At 38.0% G+C, this 20,609-nt stretch overlaps 1 protein-coding gene across 1 annotated transcript; it reads right to left on the bottom strand.

The window, feature by feature from the left end:
- Positions 1-16,615: 16,615 nt before the first annotated feature.
- Positions 16,616-20,604, bottom strand: LOC124164853 (integumentary mucin C.1-like). Its single transcript, XM_046542060.1, has 3 exons — positions 20,402-20,604; positions 19,662-20,081; positions 16,616-18,686 (listed from the first exon to the last, which is right to left on the bottom strand). The coding sequence occupies exons 1-3, from the start codon at positions 20,490-20,492 to the stop codon at positions 18,592-18,594; spliced, it is 606 nt and encodes a 201-aa protein (XP_046398016.1). The 5' UTR covers positions 20,493-20,604; the 3' UTR covers positions 16,616-18,591.
- Positions 20,605-20,609: the final 5 nt, after the last annotated feature.

Raw genomic sequence — 20,609 nt, 5'->3', positions numbered from 1 at the left:
TTCAAAATGAAGATAGATATTGATCAGCTAAAAAAATTACAGGGGTCAACTATATTCTTAAACAATTGCTGATCATCCAAAAAAGTGTTATTAGGAATTTAAAAAAATATTCTACAAATTATGGTGATCTCCTGTCTTAAAAGTCCATAAAATAACACGTAAACCCACGAATCCGCATCTCTACCCTCTTTTCTCCATCAATTCAGTTAAATTCAGCCATTTTCTCATGGAAATTACTCAGACTTTTAAAGAGACTTTTTTCAAAAATATTGACAACTTTTTAGGCGACTTTTTTTTGAAAAATTGGAGACTTTTTTTTCCGCGCTCTACTCATAATTTATAAAGGGCTTAATTTGTTTTTTATGCAAGCTGACCCGGCGAACTTCGCACCGCCTAGCAATCAATGAACATTTATTTTAAATAAATCAACATTCAGCCCTGATGATGAGTGCCGAGACGGTACTTGAAACGTTAACCGTTATAAAAACATTAATCCGGTGGGAATCCCGAGAAGAGTTTACCCACATTATTCGCCGGGAAAGTATAAAATCATATTTCACAATGAACATTTTGGTTATAGCATTTATAAATAATGAGCGGCGGAGCCGATTTGAATCATTTTTGACTTATTATAATACCGTAAGGAAAAAATTCAATAAAACTACAACAATTAGTATTACAATTGCTTGTCAGAAAGGCATTTTCTCTATCTACATAGAGTTGACCAGGGCTTGTTACGCAGAATTTCTTTCTGTGGATTTTCTTATTTTTATGTTTTAACTTATCAAAATTTAGACATTGTGGTTTTATAAAGCAGTTAATAAAGTCCAAATTGTGGCGAGCCATTTATAACTCGGTTTGGTAAAAGTGCACTCCGTAAACGTGCCCCGTATGTAAACGAACCCGAGTGTACACTGCACATTTGGGTTTATTCTGCACTAGCACCTTCTGATATACAACAGTTTTTGCTTTGTTATTAGACGCACGAACAAATGAAGCGGATAGTTTACCAACACTGAACATGACACATAATTTTTCATGAGAAAAACATGGATTTCCTAAATTCAGACTACAAACACTCAACGTTTGACATAGTAATTAGCTAATCATCATCGCGAATGAAACACGAAGCCGAAATTTTAATTTATTTGCACTCATAGGGCATATCAGATGGGATCATGGAAATCCTTGGAATGAGAATATCCTCATCTTTGAATTTTCCTTTGAATATAACCGCGTGAATCACATTGATTATCGTTTTTTTATCACCTAACATGTTCCATTACGGTGGTAAGCCAGTAGTCACATCTAAGAAGTTTAAAAATGCAGATGGATAGTTGGTGACTTCATCTATTTTTGTAACACAGTCAATAGATTTGAGTAAATGCAGATTTGAGTAAATTACCAATTATTTGCAAATTTCGAAGTTTCGAAGAAGTAATCCACATCTTCGTCCTGAGCCGCCAAAATTGCTCGCTCGCTCTAAAATTTGTGATTATTGTGCTCATCAGACATGTTCGAGAGCATTGTTGAAGAGTTCATCTTTCGATGAAACGAAATTGCAAAAATGCCGAGGATATGAAATAAATCCGCTCGATTCGTCGACATGAACACGGCCTTTACCGATAGTCAAAAATTTTTATGAGGCTCAGTCATTAAATTGGTAAAAACAAAACAGATCATTTAGTAAGTAGAATGACCGACTTGAACTTGAGCTGTTGAAGTGTTGCCAACTCCTAAAAATGTCCCCTAGCATCCATATTAATTTCTTCCATGAACTGATATTATTTTTAAATGTTAATTCTGCTATTCGAGGTTGATACGAATCCAAAAAATTCTATTCATCTAGAAAATCGTTCAAATATATGTAGCCGTGCTCGAGTTATAAATAGTGTAACTAACACGATTTACGACTTTTTTATGAATATAAATATACTTAGATTAAATAAATAACATAGAAACACTGAAAAAGGGACACTCACAAAATGTTTTTCAGACGTTTCTATGGGGTTACCCACCATTCTCAATGAGTGAGACAGGATTGCTGATGTCTTCTGTGGAGTTTAGGGGGGGGAGGTTGAAGGGGTAGGTGGAGGTGAGGGGGAAATGGGGAGGGATTGGCTGGTGGCTATTGAGCGACGTTCAGCCCTGGGGTTTGAATGCTGTTTCCACCCAGGTGTGCTGGGTGAATTTTCTGGTAGTATTTCGATTTAGGAAAGGGAAAAGCACTGCTCGAAAGAACTATTTTGTGTTGGAGTACTGGTTCAACGAATGGGGGGGACTTGGTGGAGAAGTGATGGTTGTTCATTCGAATGGATACTGCCGTGGTGCATTCTCCAATGTAGTAGGCAGGGCAGAAATTGTAGGATAGTCGGTAGATGGAATTAAAGGAAGTATTTAAAGGAAAAAGGAGAAGAGGAAGATTTGTTGATGACTGGTGGGGAGGTGGAGCGAAACAAGAAGCAGCACTTGCATCTTGGGCGGTTGCATGTTGAGGAGGAAGAAGATAGGGGGGCAGTACGGGGGAGAGAGGGGCGGTTGTATCGGAATATTTGCGCACGTTGGGTGCCTTTCTGTAGGTGATAGAAGGGCGGGAAGGGAGGAGATTGGAAGTACTTTGGTTTGCGCTGATGATGGGGTAGAGGTCTCTTAAGATATTTTTTATTTCTTAGGGCTCTTTAGGTCTTCTTCTAATTCATTGGTTAAAATTCTAGATTGTGCATTCGCAATAGGGTATAACATCAACAGGTTTCCATTATCAGCTCGCCGATTACTTGGATGAATCCGTTCTGACAAATTAGTTGGATCTTTGCATTGATTGAAAACTAGAAAACACATTCAACGTGAAACCCAAATGAAGTAGTATGTTATGATTATAAAGGCTATTTGCTGTATGTAAGTCAAGTTGGACGTCATATAATGACACACATATCACCCGTCTCAAGGGACGGGTGAAAAACTATGGAGCTCATTACAGAGAATCATAACAATCAACAGCTTTCTAAACCAATTAATGCAATAATCAACAACTATGCGTGACCCTTCATCGCCAATCTAAAATCATTAAGTTAATACCAACGCTGGGTTTGAATGTGCCCCTTACCGTCGGGTTACGGTTACCCCTTTTGCAAATCCCTAATTTTCAAAATGGGTACTAGCAATCCATAAAAATGATACGTCAACCCTTGCCCAATGCTTTACTTGTATATTACCATTTACCATTAAAAAAAAGTATATAACGGTTGCAGCGAATTTAAATTATTTGAAACCCATTATTAAATACGAAAGGAGTTACCAAGGAAAAAAAATGTTAAGACCTTAATTCCGAGCAGGGGAATCGATCCAACAACCTTTACTATGACGACATCGCATTAACTCCACTACGCCACCACGACTGATGACGTTGAGGTTTTTGTAATACATAATATCAGACCAGCAGTGAAAACCGGAGCAAGGACACAGAGTATGCACACGAAATTAATCATTAAATCCATCAAAGATCGAAACAAAACGATAAATTTAGCAAGTAACTTCTCCCTCTTTGTTCATATATCTTCAAATGGAAGCGAAATATTTGCAGTGCGTGAGCAAGGAAAACAAATGGAGTAACGGAAACTAAATTTTCTTGAGAAGCAGAAGTGGCGCCACAAACTTTGTCCTAAAACTTTTGAAAGTGACTGTACATATATATTATGGGGAATTTGCACAGGACTGCAAGATAATCATTACTGTGACTTCCATCCTCTATTCCTCAGCCTTATGATTGGTAGTTTCCCTGCATCAAGAAGCAATGGAGGTGTCATTTTATTCTTATAAATGTTTCCCTTCAGCTTGAAATGCAGGATGATGCGTGTTGAGAAAGAGGTGTAGCTGTTATTGGACTGGTATCTGCTGATGAGGGCTGGTTAAATACCAGCAGAGTAAGGTTAAGATTAAAGTTAATGGTTGGTTAAAATTGTATCTGAGTTAAATTTTGGTGGGCTTTGAGTATAAGGGGATTAGTTTTGGGCGTGACAGTTTTAATCTTAATTGAACCAGTAATAAGGAATACCCAAGCTCTCTGAGGCAACTTTTTTAAAGTTTTTCTCAGTCATTTCACATCATAATAGTGACTATGCGGTGGTAATTGGCCTCTTATCATGTTTTCAGGCCTCGTTTGTGAATGTTTGAGAAATACAGATGCTTCTGGCTTCTAGATTTCACTACTGGGAAATTTTCTTTATTTCTCATGAAATTTTCACTGTATTCCATCCAACATCTTCAGGTTGGGTTGTAATTTAGTTGGAATACCAGAGTAACTGTCATCAATTATGAATTAAATTTCTATGCTGCGAAACCCCAAAGCCATGGAGACATCTGCATTGTGAAGAAAATGAATTGGTGATTGCAGTGGCGCAGCGAGGGGGGGTTTTGGGGGTAGGAAGGCTTCACTCAGGATCCTTTAGTGGGCAGCCAATACCACCTATTAGGCAACCTCCCCCCCCCCCCCCTCCCAGAGCTCACAGAAGTTTTTAAGTTAAATCTATTTTACTTAATTGGATTAATATTTCTTATAGAATAGTGTGAGGATTAAAAAAATATTCCTCAGAAGGCCGTAAAAATTACCATTTTGAACCATTTATCTTAATTTTTTCTGGCGGAAGGCCTCCCCACCTCCCGCTAACCCTGGTGGGTATGCAATACCCCAAACACCCCAGTATTAGGTAGTTGCGCCTGAAACCCCCCTAGCCTTACTTCCTAGCTGCGCCCCTGGGTGATAGAGAAATATTTGAAATTAATTTATCTCCTTTGCATTTTGCTCAAATGCCTGGTGAGCACTAACCTGGGGTGGATATAGAATTTTCTGAATTGGGGAGAGGGTAGCCAGCTGGAAGTTTTGAAGTCATGCCGATGGGTTAAGATGTTGGGGACTTTGGGGAACCCAACAGTACATAGGCGCCGACTCCATGGGGCCTGAGGGGGCTCGAGCCCCCTCAATAATTCGTTTGGGGGGGCGGAGCCCCCCAATAATTCAAGAAAATAACCAAAAGCACGTTATGTGCACTGCACTGCTCACAGTTTAAACTTGGCAGTTGTCGACAGTCTCCGCGCTCTTACGTTTATGAGGGATATTATGGCTTTTGCCAAGGACTTAATAAACACCGTAAGGGAATCCACCAAAAGGATGGGACTTTTCAGAAGCATACGTTGTGAAAGCGCCAACGATCAACCTGGTCTACAACCTCTTTGCCCGACTCGATGGACAATGCGAGCTTCCAGTATTTTGACAATAGTGAAAAACTTTGAAGAACTTCTAGATTTTTTTAAAACATTTAGTGGAGAGGACAAAACAGAGGCTGGTTACAGATGTGCAGGCTACCTTGAGTCAATGTTACAATTTAGGACTCATTTATTTTTACGTCTTTATTGCCATGTAATGAACCCAGTAGAGGATGTAATGAAAAAATTCAATGCCCTCATCTAAGTGCTGCTGATCTTGGAAAAATATATGAGGGCTTGATTTTTATACTGAATGGAAGGCGTGATAGTTTTGAACACTTTTGGGATTTGTGTTTAAAAGAGAAACCTTCACAAGTTAATGATCCTTCACTTCCTCGGAATCGACTTATGCCATAGAAATATGAAAACGACAAAGCCAGCTCACCGCACACTTTCAAAACTCCAAAGGAATACTACAAAGCTATCTACATTGAAGTTTGTGAAACGGTGCAATCTTGCATTACTGAGCGGTTTTCATCCACTGGACTTACGCAGGTTATTGCAGTTGAACAAGAGTGTTTGCTTTTAGTGAACAGAGGGGAAACAAATTTTGTAAACTCAACTGAATTTTTCAAAAACGACCTCGACATTGAGAGATTGCGCTTACACTTACATATGTTAGCCGATATCGCTAATAAAAAAACAGCTGGTCTTAAAAAACATATGCGTGATGTAAGAAGGTACATTACACAAGAGTCTGCAGTTGGAGAAATGTTATGCGAAGTAGTGAAGTGCATTAAGTTTCTCCAAGTAGTTCCAATAACGACAGCGACAGCAGAACGGTCATTTAGCGCCCTTAGACGTCTGAAATCATACCTTCGATCAACAATGGGACAGAAGCGATTGAACAACTTGGCTGTTGTCCATGCCCACCGTGATGTTCTGGATGAATTGGATATCCCACCAGTCATCAACGACTTCATATACAGTAATCCAGTCAGACGGTCGCTATTTGCACCTTTCTAAAGACACTTGCACTAATAATGGTATTTATAGAAATATTAAAAATCTTTATAAAACATATATATATATATATATTTGTTTTATATATATCTTTATATATATATATTAATTAAATGAACCGCGGAGTCTTCTTCAAAGTAAACTCAAATTGCCTACATCACTTATTAATCAAAGTGCTATTGCTGAGCAACAGCAATATTTTATGTTTCATTCTTTTTATGATAGTTTAGGATTTATTTAAATATAATTTTAGTTGGTTCAGAGCTATATATTCACTGCTCTGTAATAGACTACGAGCGTAATTTAACTGTAAATGAAATTAGCGTTTTACCAAAATACCGTGCTGTTGTTGTTTTGTTTCTTTTTTCAAAGCCAAAAAATGTGTCAGGCTTGTAGAGTTTCCCGAAGTGTCGAGTGATAGAGATTCGAGTTTTCGGGGTTCTAATGTTGATCATATGACCCCTTTAAAAGGCTTTTAAAAAATTCACTATTTTTCATCTAAAATTTAAAAAATTTCCCGATGCAAGACCCGCGGTATGGGCCCCCCCAATATTTTTTATAAGTCGGCGCCCCTGCAACAGTATGAGAAAGGCTAAAAGGTTGAATGAAACCTGTGGTGGGGTGGCATTTCACTGGCTGAATCAACTCCTGTTGCCGAAAAATTTGAGGGAGAATTAATTTGGTGGAAATATACTTGATGGTGGTTGCCTAATAGGTGGGATTGGCTGCCCACTAAAGAATCCTGAGTGAAGCCTTCCTACCCCCACAAACTAAATCCTCAAAGTACCTACCAGGTGGCCCTAGGAAAGGGACTGCCCCCTCTACTCACAATGTAGAGATTCGCTTACCTGTGGCTTAGTTCAGACTGAGCTGATTTTTTCGATCGCCTATCAAACCCTATCTTTGGGTTGAATCAATGGATGAAGTCAATAAATTATTTTCCTCTTTCATAATTTCAGTACCCGATATAACAGCTGGAAAATGGCGCTACGTGACCTGCTGATTCCCAAACTTCCGCTTCTCGCAGATGTCTTCCGTCCTTCACGCTATTTATTTAAATAATCTATTTTATACCCATCTACAAGGAAACTGCACAGAGGAGGCCCAATTCTGTTCCATACAAGGCTGATTTCTGTTGCCGCTTCGGTCGCATTTTAATCGACTTTAAAAAATGCCCGCGGCGCGATCAGTTCAACGCGATCCAACATTTTGCAGGATGGTCTTTAAAAATGCGAGGAATAGCATTTAGTTAGTTATAAATAGTTATAAATTTAATACATCACATCATCATGAATGTAAATTTCGGTTGTTTCTCCTAATTATACCTTATTTCGCCGTGAAACTCTTTGTCAGCGACGCAAGTGGCGACTTTTGCAAACCCATTTAAATGCTTTGGGTGACAACACATTAATAGGCCGACTAGAGGATCCTCTTTTGTAATATTCGTGTCCATGTATAAGCACTAAAAAAACTCTTCAAAGAAAAAAAGAGGTCTAAACTGTGGGGGTTCCAGAGTTTATTGCCATTTTCCAATAAAGCGACACCTGCGCACAACCGATTTTTTTAGACCATTTAAGCGGCTTAGCGGACGCCATGATAATATTGCAAAATTTGTATTGTTATTTTTGGATTTATTTTCTGGCTGGCGTAGAAGATCAAGTCTACTTTCGTCCTTTTTATTGTTTTGGTTACTTTACTCGAGAGTGCGACACGTTCCTCACTTGCTCAAGAATAGTAAAATACGATTACCCAGAGGGCGTCGCGATCAGTCGGGTCGACGTCAGTGTGGAGGAAGCTTCGATTAAACCGGTGCGGGTGAATCAAAAGGAAGGCTTTGGGATATCCTGTGTTCAATTATCACTAGTTACACCCTTTATTTGCCTGAGGAATCGCCGTGAAAGCTGAGCAGTCATAGGAAATCCTGAGCCGAGGAGTGCCATTTTGAAAACATTTCACCGTTGGCAGTAAGTACGCAAGGGCAAAATAATAATACTGGGGGTACATGGGTCATGCGTGACACATGTTATGATAGTACTCGTAATTATGTCGCCACCTGATTTGAATTTCCTTTTGCTTTCTCTCGGCGTTTTGTTGTTTCGGGAGTAGTAGTGTTGCGGATAGTATACCTTGGGTGTTTTCGTCGGTCGAATGCGGCAATTAAGGTCCCATTTGTCGATTATCGTCGGAAATATTGGTAACATTTGTTACTTCCGTATTCGCAGGGTAATACGGAAACTTGTTTTTGACACAAGCGAATGGAGTCCGATTGTTACGTCTTGGGTAGTAGAGTTCTACGAGGAGAGCCAGTGGCGTAGCCATAAATTTCGTTTGGGGGGGGTCCAAAATCTGGGAGAAAATTTTTGAAAAACATGGTCCTAAGTAGAGGGTTTTAAACTAATCTGAACACTTCTCATAATCGAAAAACTACATTAATGAAAGAAATCTTTCGTAAATTGTGTTTCTATATTTCGGGGGGTATCCTGACCCCCCGGACCGCCCCCCTGGTTACGCCACTAAGGAGAGCATTGTATGTGGCCTACCGTCCGTCGAATGGGACGTTAATCCGTGATTCCCTAGCCAAATTTCCTTAAAATAAGGTCGTTATATGGGAGCGATATGGCCCAACACGGAAGCCTTGCAGGTTAACCAGTTAAATATCGAGGATGGATTTTGGCGTCTCACTCCCCCTCTCTCGTCTCCTTTCCCCTAGTCTCCTTTCCTCTAACCCAGCGTTTGGGAAACGCTGGGTTAGAGGAAAAGAGACTCCTAGGGGGTACGTGACGAACCAGTCGGGGGTACGCTGAAAGTAATCGGTAATGGCGGATGCCAGGAACTATGTGTCTCTTAACCAGGAAATATGTATAGGTACATTACGTGGGGTATTTAAAACAGTTTCTAATTATACAATCGTTAATGGCTAAAAGTTTCACTTACCTGCTGAGAAATAATGAAATAAAATGTGCACGTTACATTTTTTGGGGTACACTATTAGTTATATTCATATACCCAGCCAGCACATTATAAGTCGTGGAGATAAGGTTAAAGGAAGAAATTAGGAAGGCGCTTATCAAGTAAGCTTGTTATGGGTTTCTTATGGCCAGGACGACAAACATCCAGACTAATGACAAAATGGATGACAAACATTTAGTAACTTCAGAAGATGTCGTTTTTATTCCATCGTTTTCGAGTATTCATTAAGGGATACATGTATAAGAATAATTTTTCCATTCTTGGCACTTCTATAATATGAGTAGAAATAACATCATATGGCCATGGCCACTGAAAATCATTCATATTTATGAAATGATGGCGAAACGACACTCGTAAGAAAAACACATCATTTCACATGATTAGCAACTTAGAATAATATAAAAATGCCGGAAGGAGTCTCCAATATAAATATAGTATTCATCGGGTCATCAGACCATAAATTAAAACTCATAAATTTTATATTGTGTGGACCTTGATTAATTTCAGTTTTTCATGCACCTGCCAGCCAAGTTTTTTTTACATAACTGGATTTTAACTGGTAACTACGCCTCTCACAGTCATCAGTTGCCATGGTGTAGTAATAGCGTATAGACCTATGAATGCATAGGCCATATGATCAATTCTCCCTGAGTTAATTTTTTTTTTTTCTTTCTGCCGCAAGGATAAAGTACTTATAGTATGCTTTATATCTTCACCAGCCAGTCGCTTGCAGTTGTTAATTTTTTTCTGTTTGTGGGAAAATCTGTTATCATTTGTTAAGCGCTTATAAAGACTCACTGAATTTCACCTGTAGGCTTTAAATTCATGTCAGGATGAGCAACGTAGCATGTGTAGTTTGCTGTTCAGCCGTCTTTGGCGCTCCAACAGAAGCGACTTAGGATATTTGACGGCATTCATTACCTATTCTTCCCTAAATCTTACCCTTGCCTTATATAAGCCCCTTAGCTTACGACAAGCTGCTTATTACTTTTTTCCATAAGAAACGGATAATTCTCCTACTTTGTACTATCTGGGTAGAGGGGTATGGGAGGAAAATATTGTTGGGAACCGCTATCCTAGTCGATCTCATTGCTGCAGTGTGTTCCAAATTCAGGCCTGTGTCAGTCATTCAGCTTCCATAGTCCAAAAGATTTGTATAAGTTAATTGTGTTATTCCAAAGGAGTTGTACACTATGATCATGCATTATTTCTTACAGATGTCAGAATATTGTCCTTAAATAAGAAAAAAAACAGTATGAGACTGTGGTGAATCTAGATAGGGGTTAGAAGTCGCTAGAATCCCCTTTTGGGTATCCAATTTACTCTGGATAAAATGGTAATTTTGTTTTGACCCCCACTACTGCTGCGATGTTACCCCTTGAACCCCCCAGCCCGTAGCCCTACCCTTGCCCCTATCTGGTATCTGCCCCTACTATGGTATATTTGTGACTCACAATGACATCTATGTGGAGTTTTTCCCATTCATCCTGCTGCAAGGCACATACGTATACCAAACTCCCTTACAGCAAAATCACCATTTTCCTGGTATCTTTGTGGAGGTTTTACTGCATTCGAGAAGTTTTCTTTAGAATCCCGATTTTGCCACTTTAAAATCCTTAAGCCTACTGAAAGTGGTCGTTCCCCATATATGTACTTTGATTCAGAGAGGTTTTTTTGATGCCTTGAACTGGCACTCCATTTTGTTGTGCAATGTGATGCCAAAAAAGGTTCTTTAAATATTTTCTGATTATTTAGGGAAAATTAAAGCCATACACTCACTCATTCTTTGAAAAAGATTCTAATTAAATTTATGAATTTGTAAACTAGTTAATAACTGATAGGTTACTAGAAATTTAACTAAAAAAATCATTGTTATCATCATTTATTATACATTCCTTAAATCTGATAGAGGTTTTCTTTGCTGGAAGTCTAATGTCAGTAACATTCAGGAGATCCAGCACCCAAAGGCATAGCCGCGAGGGCTCAAAGCTCATCCATCATCTGAAATTCTTTGCAAACAGGATATGCCAGTCAGTGTCATTCACTTAGTGATTCAACCCCATGGTTGGATGGAATCAGGGTTGTAGCCAGGATTATTGGCCTAGGAGGACAGACAGGTCAGGTTATGCTACAAGTATATGTTCCTGGAAGGGGAATGATGAATACAACTGTGAAATGCTTGCTGTTCAAGTTATTCAGGTTGGGCAAAAATTCTCCCTTGTCAACCTGTCCCCTCCCCACCTCTCTGGCTACTGTTCTTGATTGGGTAGAAAACCAAATCACAGATATTAAAATTTTTTAAATCATTGTTGAGGTGGATAAACTCTTCTCGAGATTCCCACCAAGTTAATTTATCCATAACGACCAACGTTTAAAGCTCCGACTTGGGGCTCATCCTCAGGGCTGAATGTTGTTTCATTTGTTTGAATTTGGTTTCCTGGTGGGAATCCCGAGAAGAGGTACCCACGTTATTTGCCAGGTAAGCATCAAATCATATGGTAGAGGTGGCCTTTCTTTTCCCTGTTCCTCCTCCTACAGTGCAGATTTTATTCGTGGTGTCTATAGGCTTCACACACAATTAAAAAAAGGGTTCTTGCAGGGTTCATACCAACTTTTCATTTTCAATTTCCCTGACTTTTCCAGTCTATTTCTAAACCCTTTCGAGCCGGACTTTTGTTGAGGGAAATTCTTCCTCAATACGAGTCTCTTGAAAGTTTTCTTTACTTCCCTGCACGAAGCAGAATTTTAAAAAAAATTTTTTAAAATGGACTGGGAAATTCAGGGAAATTGAAAATGAAAAGTTGGCATGAACCCTGCAAGAGCCCTTTTTTAACTGTGTGTGAAGCCTTTAGACACCATTTAATTCAGGATTTAACATTTAAAGATCAAAGGGAAGCGATGACTGCAATTGTGCGCAAAATCTTACTAACTTTATTTCGGGTGTAAAATTGGTGACCAAGACAAATCGTGGGCCCCTGAATTCTGTTGCAGTGGTTGTCATACAAGTCTTTGTGAATGGTTAAACTGGGGAAATCTTTCCTTAAATTTCAGAGTACCACTAGTTTGGCATGAATCCACTTGGCATTTAACGGTTTGCTTTCTTTGCCAAACCGACACTCTGGGGTTTTCAAAAAAGAAACAAAGCTCAAATGATTTATTCGAATGTACCATCAGCAATTCGACCGCTGAAGCATAGTGTTGCTATACCTATCCCTAAAGCTCCAGCTGCTTACACCCTCGATGATTCCGACGTCTCAATGAATGAAGCTACACCGGAAGTGGAAGCAGGTCCTAGCTGCCGAGATGAAGATTACAGCCCTGATGTGGAAGAACCCCAGGCTAGTCGAAAAACGGTCGCCTCATCCAATAATACAAGAGAAGCTAAGTGATCTAATATGAAATTTAGATTTACCAAAGTGGAAAGCACAACTTATTGGCTTGCGTTTACAGCAGTGGAATCTTTTGCCTGAAGGTGTGAATGTTTCTTATTACAGAGGCAGACAGTCAATCCTCACTCCATTTTATTTTCAACAGATGGTGAAAATGATGAGCTCATTTACTGCACTGATATTGAAGGACTGATGAGAGAATTAGATGAATAACTTATGATCCAGATCAATATAGGCTATTCATTGACTCGTCAAAGACAAGTTTTAAGGTTGTTTTACTGAACAATGGCCACGATTTACTTTCGGTTCCTGTTGGATCTGCCACTGTTTTAAGGGAACCTATAATTCAGATTTTTGGGCACCTCTGTATACTCCCCTTCCCCTCTTATATTTCGCGTATCCCTTCGCCTCTTATATTTATATAAAATAATCCTTTACAAAATAAGGAGGGTTAACAGTGTATTCATCTCAAAAAAACTTTTCTATTAGCATGGAGTAAGTATGAAATATATGTACTTACTCTATGCTATTAGCTATCGTATCATATACAAGAAAAAGTGAAGAAAAATGGTTATTTCAATGGATTTTTAAGTTTTCTTTTAGATTTCCCCCCCTTAATATTTTAGACCCGTCAAGTTTGTCTCTTTCATGACCCTTATAGCCTCAAAACATCAGTTTTTTTATCAGAAGCAGATAACATTAGTAAAAGTCCCCTGAAAAGCAATAAGTTTACATATGGGGTTGTTTTCCCCTATTTAGGAGTTGCTCGTAAGAATGGAGGATGATAGAAAAAAAAACAGAGGTCATTTTTGGATTCAGCAACCCAGAATTACATAGTCAGAAACACCCTAATGAAATTAATAAGAAACACCATTAGAAAATCCCTGTTTTGAATTGCTGTTGAGATGAAGTCAGGGGAAAAAATGATTATGACAGGAAATCTAAGCATGAATTTTGGTATGTAACTCTCGTTCCCCAGACTGAGCTCCCCAGTAATTACGTATCATCTGTTACTGCCCCTACAGCTCCTTTTAACCATTTGAGTAAATGGATAATTAAAAATGATGATGTGAAGGAGTCATTCACCAATTTTGTTATAATGTTGATTGTGATATTATCTAGAGGATAAAGAGACCTGCATTTTTCTATTTTTTTTTAGCTAACCCCTACTTCTTAAACTAATGTCAACACAAAGTGATGGCCTTAACCTTTAAGAAGATAAATTCACAAGGCACATAGCCAGAAATTTAATCGGGGGGAACTTGGGTGGTATGTGAGTTGCCCGTACTGATACTATGTTATCAATTATTGGTATTTTTTTGTGTACGTTTTTTTTATCATCATTCATATTTTTCTAAAAAAATTCCTATGTATGAGTGATTTGCCATTGTGATTCTCAAATAAATTCCATTCTAAGATTAAAAATATATGCACTTTCTTTCATATCCACTATATATTCCTATCCCTTTCTTTCCTACCCTGTGAATTTATTTGCATGTTTGTGCTCAAGGTCTTGAGCGAATGAATGAATTTGTATACATTATATAATTTGTTTGCATAATTCTGAAAGTTAAATTCATCGTTGGTTAATGGCACAGACTACCAATCACAACTACATATATTGAAAAAAAAATGGAATACCAGAAAGTGGATGCCCCTGGGCTAGTGGTCTCCTCAGCTGGTCTATTGCAGGTAGTCACCACAATGGAAAACATTTGGGGTGTGGGGGAGGGTGAGTCTGAAGCCCCCCACTTCCCCACCACTGGGTTTTGTGCCAGAAGTTGACCTCACAAGGTCATACTTAATGGTTCACCCAAAGGCGTACCCAAGATCAAAACTTGGGGGGGGCAAGCCATGGTTGTTTAATTTGTAGGTAAGATTTAATCATGGAAGAGGTGAATGAAATCAACATTTTAAGGAAACTCTAACAGCTTTATTAGTTTTTAAACTTATTTGCTTGAAAAAATAATATTTTCCTTAAAGACATTTGCGATTTTTGCTTCTGAAGGGGGGGGGGGGAGCTGCCCCCTCCTGCCACTCACTGGGTACGCCTATGGGTTCACTTCTTCTCAGCTATTCCTCCCCCTAGCCTCGTGAGTTTCATTGTGGTTCTTATGATACTTCCCCTCAATGACAGGTGCACCATGAGGGAATCAAAGAGCCACTCAGTTGACATCACCAACTCATGAAATGGGTGCAGCAACTTTCATATTCTTTGTGATAAAAAGTATGGGGAAATGTAAGGGGACTGCATAGAGAGAGGCCCAATTCCATCCCATATAAAGGTGGTTTCTGTTGCCACTTTGGTCGCATTTTAATGTTTTCAAAAAATGTCTGTGGCGTGGCTATGATTGCAATGCGATCCAATTTTTCCAATATTTTGCTGTTCAATGTTTGTAATTGCGAGAAATAGCATTTAGCTGTTATGAATTTGATAGAGCAATCATCATGTACATACTTTTCAGATAAAACCACTGATTATATTATATCTCCATTAAACCCAGATCAATTAGCCGGTCAGCGACGCGAGTGGCGACTTAAGTAAACTCATTCAAATGCACAGAGGTTGACAACACATTTAGTGGACTACTTGAAGATCCTCTTTTGAAATATTCGCGAGGATATGGCTGACAGGAAGATTTTTTTTTCGCCATTAGTTTTTCCCATCCACCTACTGACCGACTGGTTTAATGAATTACGATTTTGGGTTAGAGTGAATAACGTCATTCCAGAAGTAACTCATTGCTTGCAACAAGTGGCATCAACAAAATTTTGAAAATAAAGAAAATAAATTTTTTTCAGGGATGTGGAGATGTCAATCTTCATTAACCAGTCTTTTTTCCTAATGCATGACTTTTCTTACAAGCTTAAGCAGACATCTCAAAATTTTAAGGAGATTTCAAGTTTCCCATGGTTATGAACATTAAATATAAATGGCATATTTTGAATTAAAAATGTATTAATAGCCACAATTTTTTTATGATTAATTGGATTTTAGTCTTATAAAAAAAATTAAGTTAATGCATACCTTCATTTCCAAGACAAATTTACCTATATTCCACCTCAGCAATTTCTCTGAACTATAGCTACAATTTTCCATGTACTTTGATAATACATTAAGGGTTTGGCAGGATATATCTGCTATCTGAATAAAAATTGGATGGAATGGAGGGTAATATTATCCCTTCATCAAACCGAGTAGAACTAAATGATACATTTTTAATATGGACTTAATATAAGCATTATATGAAAGGAATTTAAGCTGGAGCCACATAATTTCACTCAACTCCCATTGAAAAGTTACCTAGAGCAATGGTAGGCAAGTAATTAATTGATGCTGCAATGCTGAACTTTAGAAAATACTGCTTCAGAATTGAAATGTGCTTACTGACATAATCTTATATGTTAAAGTAAAACTTGTTATTATTTCGCCTCAAATAAAATAATTAGGAACAATCCACTAATAATACCTTGCAATTGAAAATTAATCTATATCTGATACTGATGGAATCAGAATGCATATGGAGATTATTTAGGAGCAGGGCATCATTTATATGAGTGGGTGAGAAGCCAACTGGTATAAGTGATTTCTTTTTTCTACACAGTTAGGTACAGAAATTGGGTGTATAAAACAAATGAGGTCAATTAGATTTTTAATAGTGCATTTGATTTTCCACTCGATATCAGCACAGAACAGAGACTCACTTGGCAACCAAGTTTTTGCTCATTTCTCCTAAAAATTAACTCTACCGAACTCTGTTGAGAAAAAAATCACCTGTACCCCATGGCTTCTCAACCCCTCATATATGATATGTAAGTTTCAGCTATTAAGCCATATTAATTTTCATATCTTCAGGAAGCAAAAAGCATGTTTAAAAATAACAAACATGAAAAGGGAAATGGTCAAGCATGGCAAAAAAAGAGTAGCCTCACGGCCTCAAGTTAACTAATTAAAGATAGTGATGAAGGCAAACATTAATTTGTATTTACATTTACATAAATGCAACTTACACCAAATTCAAAATATACACAAGTACAAATATCTAAGGTTACTTTATTCACTTCTGCTGAAAAATATGGTTGTACTGCATGCCTTTACATAAGTTTTCAATAATTTACAGCTCAAATAAAAAGCATAAGGAATGTATATTGACACCAAATTGACATCATAAATTTAAAATGGATGGAATCTTTCATTATAAATGTTTCATCATTTTAGAAACTTGATCACACATTACCTTTTGGCATAGTAACTATACACTTGCATGAACTGCTATTGACTATGTTGAAATGGACTTATAACCAATTCACGCTGCAATCTACTTTTAATATTAGGCAAATGATAATTTCCAAGGAAAGAGAGTACAGTATGAATTATAGTAAAAATAGATGTTGCAGTGAGGATGAAACAAAACATTTCTCCATGACTATGCAATCCCAAAAAAGAACACTCAACAGGACTAGACTAGGTACAAAGTAAATATAAACTAAAACATTCCTTTTAAATCCTTTAGGCTATTAAGCTACATAAATAAAAGGCTTAAATAATAAATACCATAAAAGGCAAAGGGCTCCCACTTTGCAGATAGCATGAATTAACAATAGAGATAACAATCTTTGCCTTCACAGCCGAAATTAAGTTACAATATTCACTGCAACTTTTACTGCACATCCTATACTGAGGTCTTGTGTATTTATAATAAAAGTAGCTTCAATGGTTTCAATGTAGACTGTAACAAGATTCAAACTGCAAACATCACGAAGCTGTCCAGACAAGCTTAGGTCAAATATGATTTTTATGGCATAGAATTAAATTTCAATAACCATGAGAGATTATTAAAAGAGGGAATCAAGAATGGATCTTAGGCATTGATCGCGGCACCACTGCACAGCCTTAGTTGAGACTAGTGAGCACTTAAGTACAAAATGTTGTAGTGAAATATTGAACTCTTTTCTGTTACATTACAGCACTTTTACTGAAATATTAAGATGAATACAAAGAAAATATTAGATCGAACCAATGACATTAACTTCTGAGTTCACAGTACAGAAGCCTCTGGTCATCAATAACTTGAGCTACAAAGCCAAACAACAGGAGTGAATGGATATTTTTTCTGTTCAGTGAAAATTTATTTTCAGCTCATTGAAGAGTGAAGATACTTCAAAATTTTGCAGCATAGAAGAATGCTCAGCCTTAAAAATCAAATAATTAAAAGCAACTGTAGAGAATACTATTACATATACAATTAGGAGAAGTGATCAATCATTGGTAACATCTTTTTGTGCATGGTGGGTGATTAGAGCTGTCTAATTTACAATTCATAAATGAGCATCAACTTAATTGCAGCATATTCCCGCCCAAAAAAACATGGAGATGAACGATAAAAGATAAACACATGCTATACCAACAGCATAAGTTTTCATAAAAAAATGTACCATCTTGAAACGAGGTGTTAGACACGGTAAAGAAACAAGACATTTTTAAGAACATCTCCCCCAAAATTATTTGTGACACTCATTTTCTCCCCTGAGATAGGTAGTTACAATCAATATAGTCAACTACACTTAACCTCTCCAATGCATACTCACCACTATTTGTAGTTTCACGAAGTTTCATGAAAACACTGAATATAAAATCGGTGCCACTTTCTCTCATTTTCCATTGAATAACTTTTTCTCTACCTGAAAAACACTTGGAAATCGAGTAGCTGCAGAAAACTAGGCACATATAAACAAATTGAAAAAAAAATTAAGCGCTTCTTTAATTGCCCTCATCTTCATACTGGAACTGATCCTGCTTCCAGAGCGTAAAATGGCGAACTTCAACAGGAGAAGAAATAATAGCTTCCACCTGATGTGTTATGAAAACCCCTGGTGAAAAAGTGCTGCACTGACCATACACTAAGCACAAAATGGGTTCTTAGCAATAATCTTTTGAATATAGTCCACCAAATCAACAAATAAAGATAGCATTTCTTGAAAATGAACCCCTATATATTAGTGTGTAGTCCTACAGAGTGTGATAATTCCGTTCCGTGCGAGCTTTGTAAAATTTCCAAGCAACAAATGCAATAGCAGTAAAACCCAGGGCAAAGACAATCCCACCTGTAATAAAAATTTCAGAGAATTAAATCATGGATAAAAATAACACACAAAATTTCATACCATTTCATATATATTTTTTAACCTAAATTAAGGCCCAACCGAATCAGCTATCACTATTCAAACCATCAACAGATTAAAAGGACGCAGGCATAATATTATATGACTACCCAATGTAACTATTAGAACTAAGTTTCCAAAGAAGTAAAGTTCATCCTCACACAGATGAGTGTATTTGCACAGCACAAAAACAGAGGCAACAAATTCATCATTTCCTTCTGCACCTGGAATCCTGTAACTGCAAGCTTAAATGCCAATGTTGAAGTACAAAACTTCATTCTCTTGCATGGGAAGCCGATCACATTAAAATATGAGGGCAGTAGAGCCAGTTAAAGTGGATCACACAAAATATTAAGTCCTAGGGTTACACTATTTCTAGAGCTTCTCTCAAAATCAATACATATTCCGTAACCATTCATCTTCCTATACTCTCTAAAGCAAGGCTTTGAACTAGGCCAATAACGTGTTTTCATGCTTTCCTAGCAAGTATGTATACTAGATTTCAAGTTCAAAGGGAGTCTTCAAATTCAATTCAAGATTAGGAACACATCGTCGTGGGATCCGAAAGAAAGGTGTCCAAGGACAAAAAACCCATGGATACAATTATCAGTTAACTGTGGCGTAACTAGGAAGATGCTTTGGAGGGGGAGGGGCCTAGGGGGCGACTTCCCTCCCCAAAGCAATCGGGGTTTTAGAAAATTTTTGAAAAATGACATGTCATTTTATATCATTTTGGTACTTAAAATTTAACTTTAAGAAGATGAAGTTGTTACATAATGATAGCTAGGATTTGATTCATTATACATCAAAACTAGGCAATATTTTCATAATAATTTTCTTCTCTGAGGCTTCGGGGAGGGAATCTATCCCCCCATTGTTATGCCACTGTCACTTGATAAAAACTGAAATGGCTCTTACCTATGAAACTTGGCCCGTCGAAACGACGAGAAATTTCAGGAGCAGCCGTAGATGTTGTGGGTGGTGCTTTCGTTGAGGTAGCTGTGACAGTCGTGGGCTTTTCAGTAGTGGTGCTCGATGGTGTGGTAGGAGCTACTGTGGTGGTAGTAGTTGAAGGGGAGGTCGTAGGAGGTATGCTGGAAGTGGTGGTAGGGGTAGTCGTAGTGGTTGGAGGAGTGTTTACAGTAGTCGTAGGAGCAGTAGGAGTAGTGGTAGGGGTAGTAGTAGGTTCTGTTGTCGTGTTTGGGCTCAGGGTGGTGTTTGAACCTTGTGTTACAAGCGGATTATATGCAGAAAGCCCTATAGGGCCATGCTCCTGATTAACTTCCTTCGCCTCCGAGGCCGGAGCCGACGTTGCTTCCGCAGCCAAAGGCTGATTTCCTGCAATCGCAGACATTCCATCAATGTCGAACACCGCTACATTCATTAACAATTTGAAAGAATATATTTCAGTCATCCCGATTCCAACTCAAGGCTATTACAAATGCTGCTTACTTGACCTAACATATGTCATTTGTTTGCCTTGCATTGGAAAGCAAATTAATGAAATTATATGAATGAATACGCTATTGAAAATATCACATTCGGTTTTATAGGCAGCAATGTCCTTGATAGAACAGCACTAGATGATTTTACAACCTTCCTATGAAATTAATCCTACAGAAATTAATACCAAAAAGAATCAAAACTGAAATTCATACCAATTGCACTGGACGAGGCTTGGGGAAACCCATTCACATGTTGCGACCCGCTGAGAAATAACAGGCAAGCGATTAAATGCAAACAATTCATTGTTCCTAGTATTCGTAAACTACAACAGAACGTGGATCATGCGACTAACGACGACGAGAAGCTAACAAGTTTTATCTCATCGCTAATTTCCTAGAATGCTGATAGGCGGATATATTG

Source organism: Ischnura elegans, chromosome 9 (genome assembly GCF_921293095.1).
Source record: "Ischnura elegans chromosome 9, ioIscEleg1.1, whole genome shotgun sequence".
Taxonomy (NCBI): domain Eukaryota; kingdom Metazoa; phylum Arthropoda; class Insecta; order Odonata; family Coenagrionidae; genus Ischnura; species Ischnura elegans.
Note: the sequence above shows the minus strand (reverse complement) of the source record. Positions and strands in the feature narration are given on the sequence as shown.

Coding starts and splice junctions, on each gene's coding strand:
- LOC124164853 (XM_046542060.1), bottom strand. CDS start 20,492: ATGAATTGTTTGCATTTAATCGCTTGCCTGTTATTTCTCAGCGGGTCG. Junction 20,082..20,401: donor AGCCTCGTCCAGTGCAATTG/GTATGAATTTCA, acceptor CTGCGATTGCAG/GAAATCAGCCTTTGGCTGCG. Junction 18,687..19,661: donor CGACGGGCCAAGTTTCATAG/GTAAGAGCCATT, acceptor TTTTTATTACAG/GTGGGATTGTCTTTGCCCTG.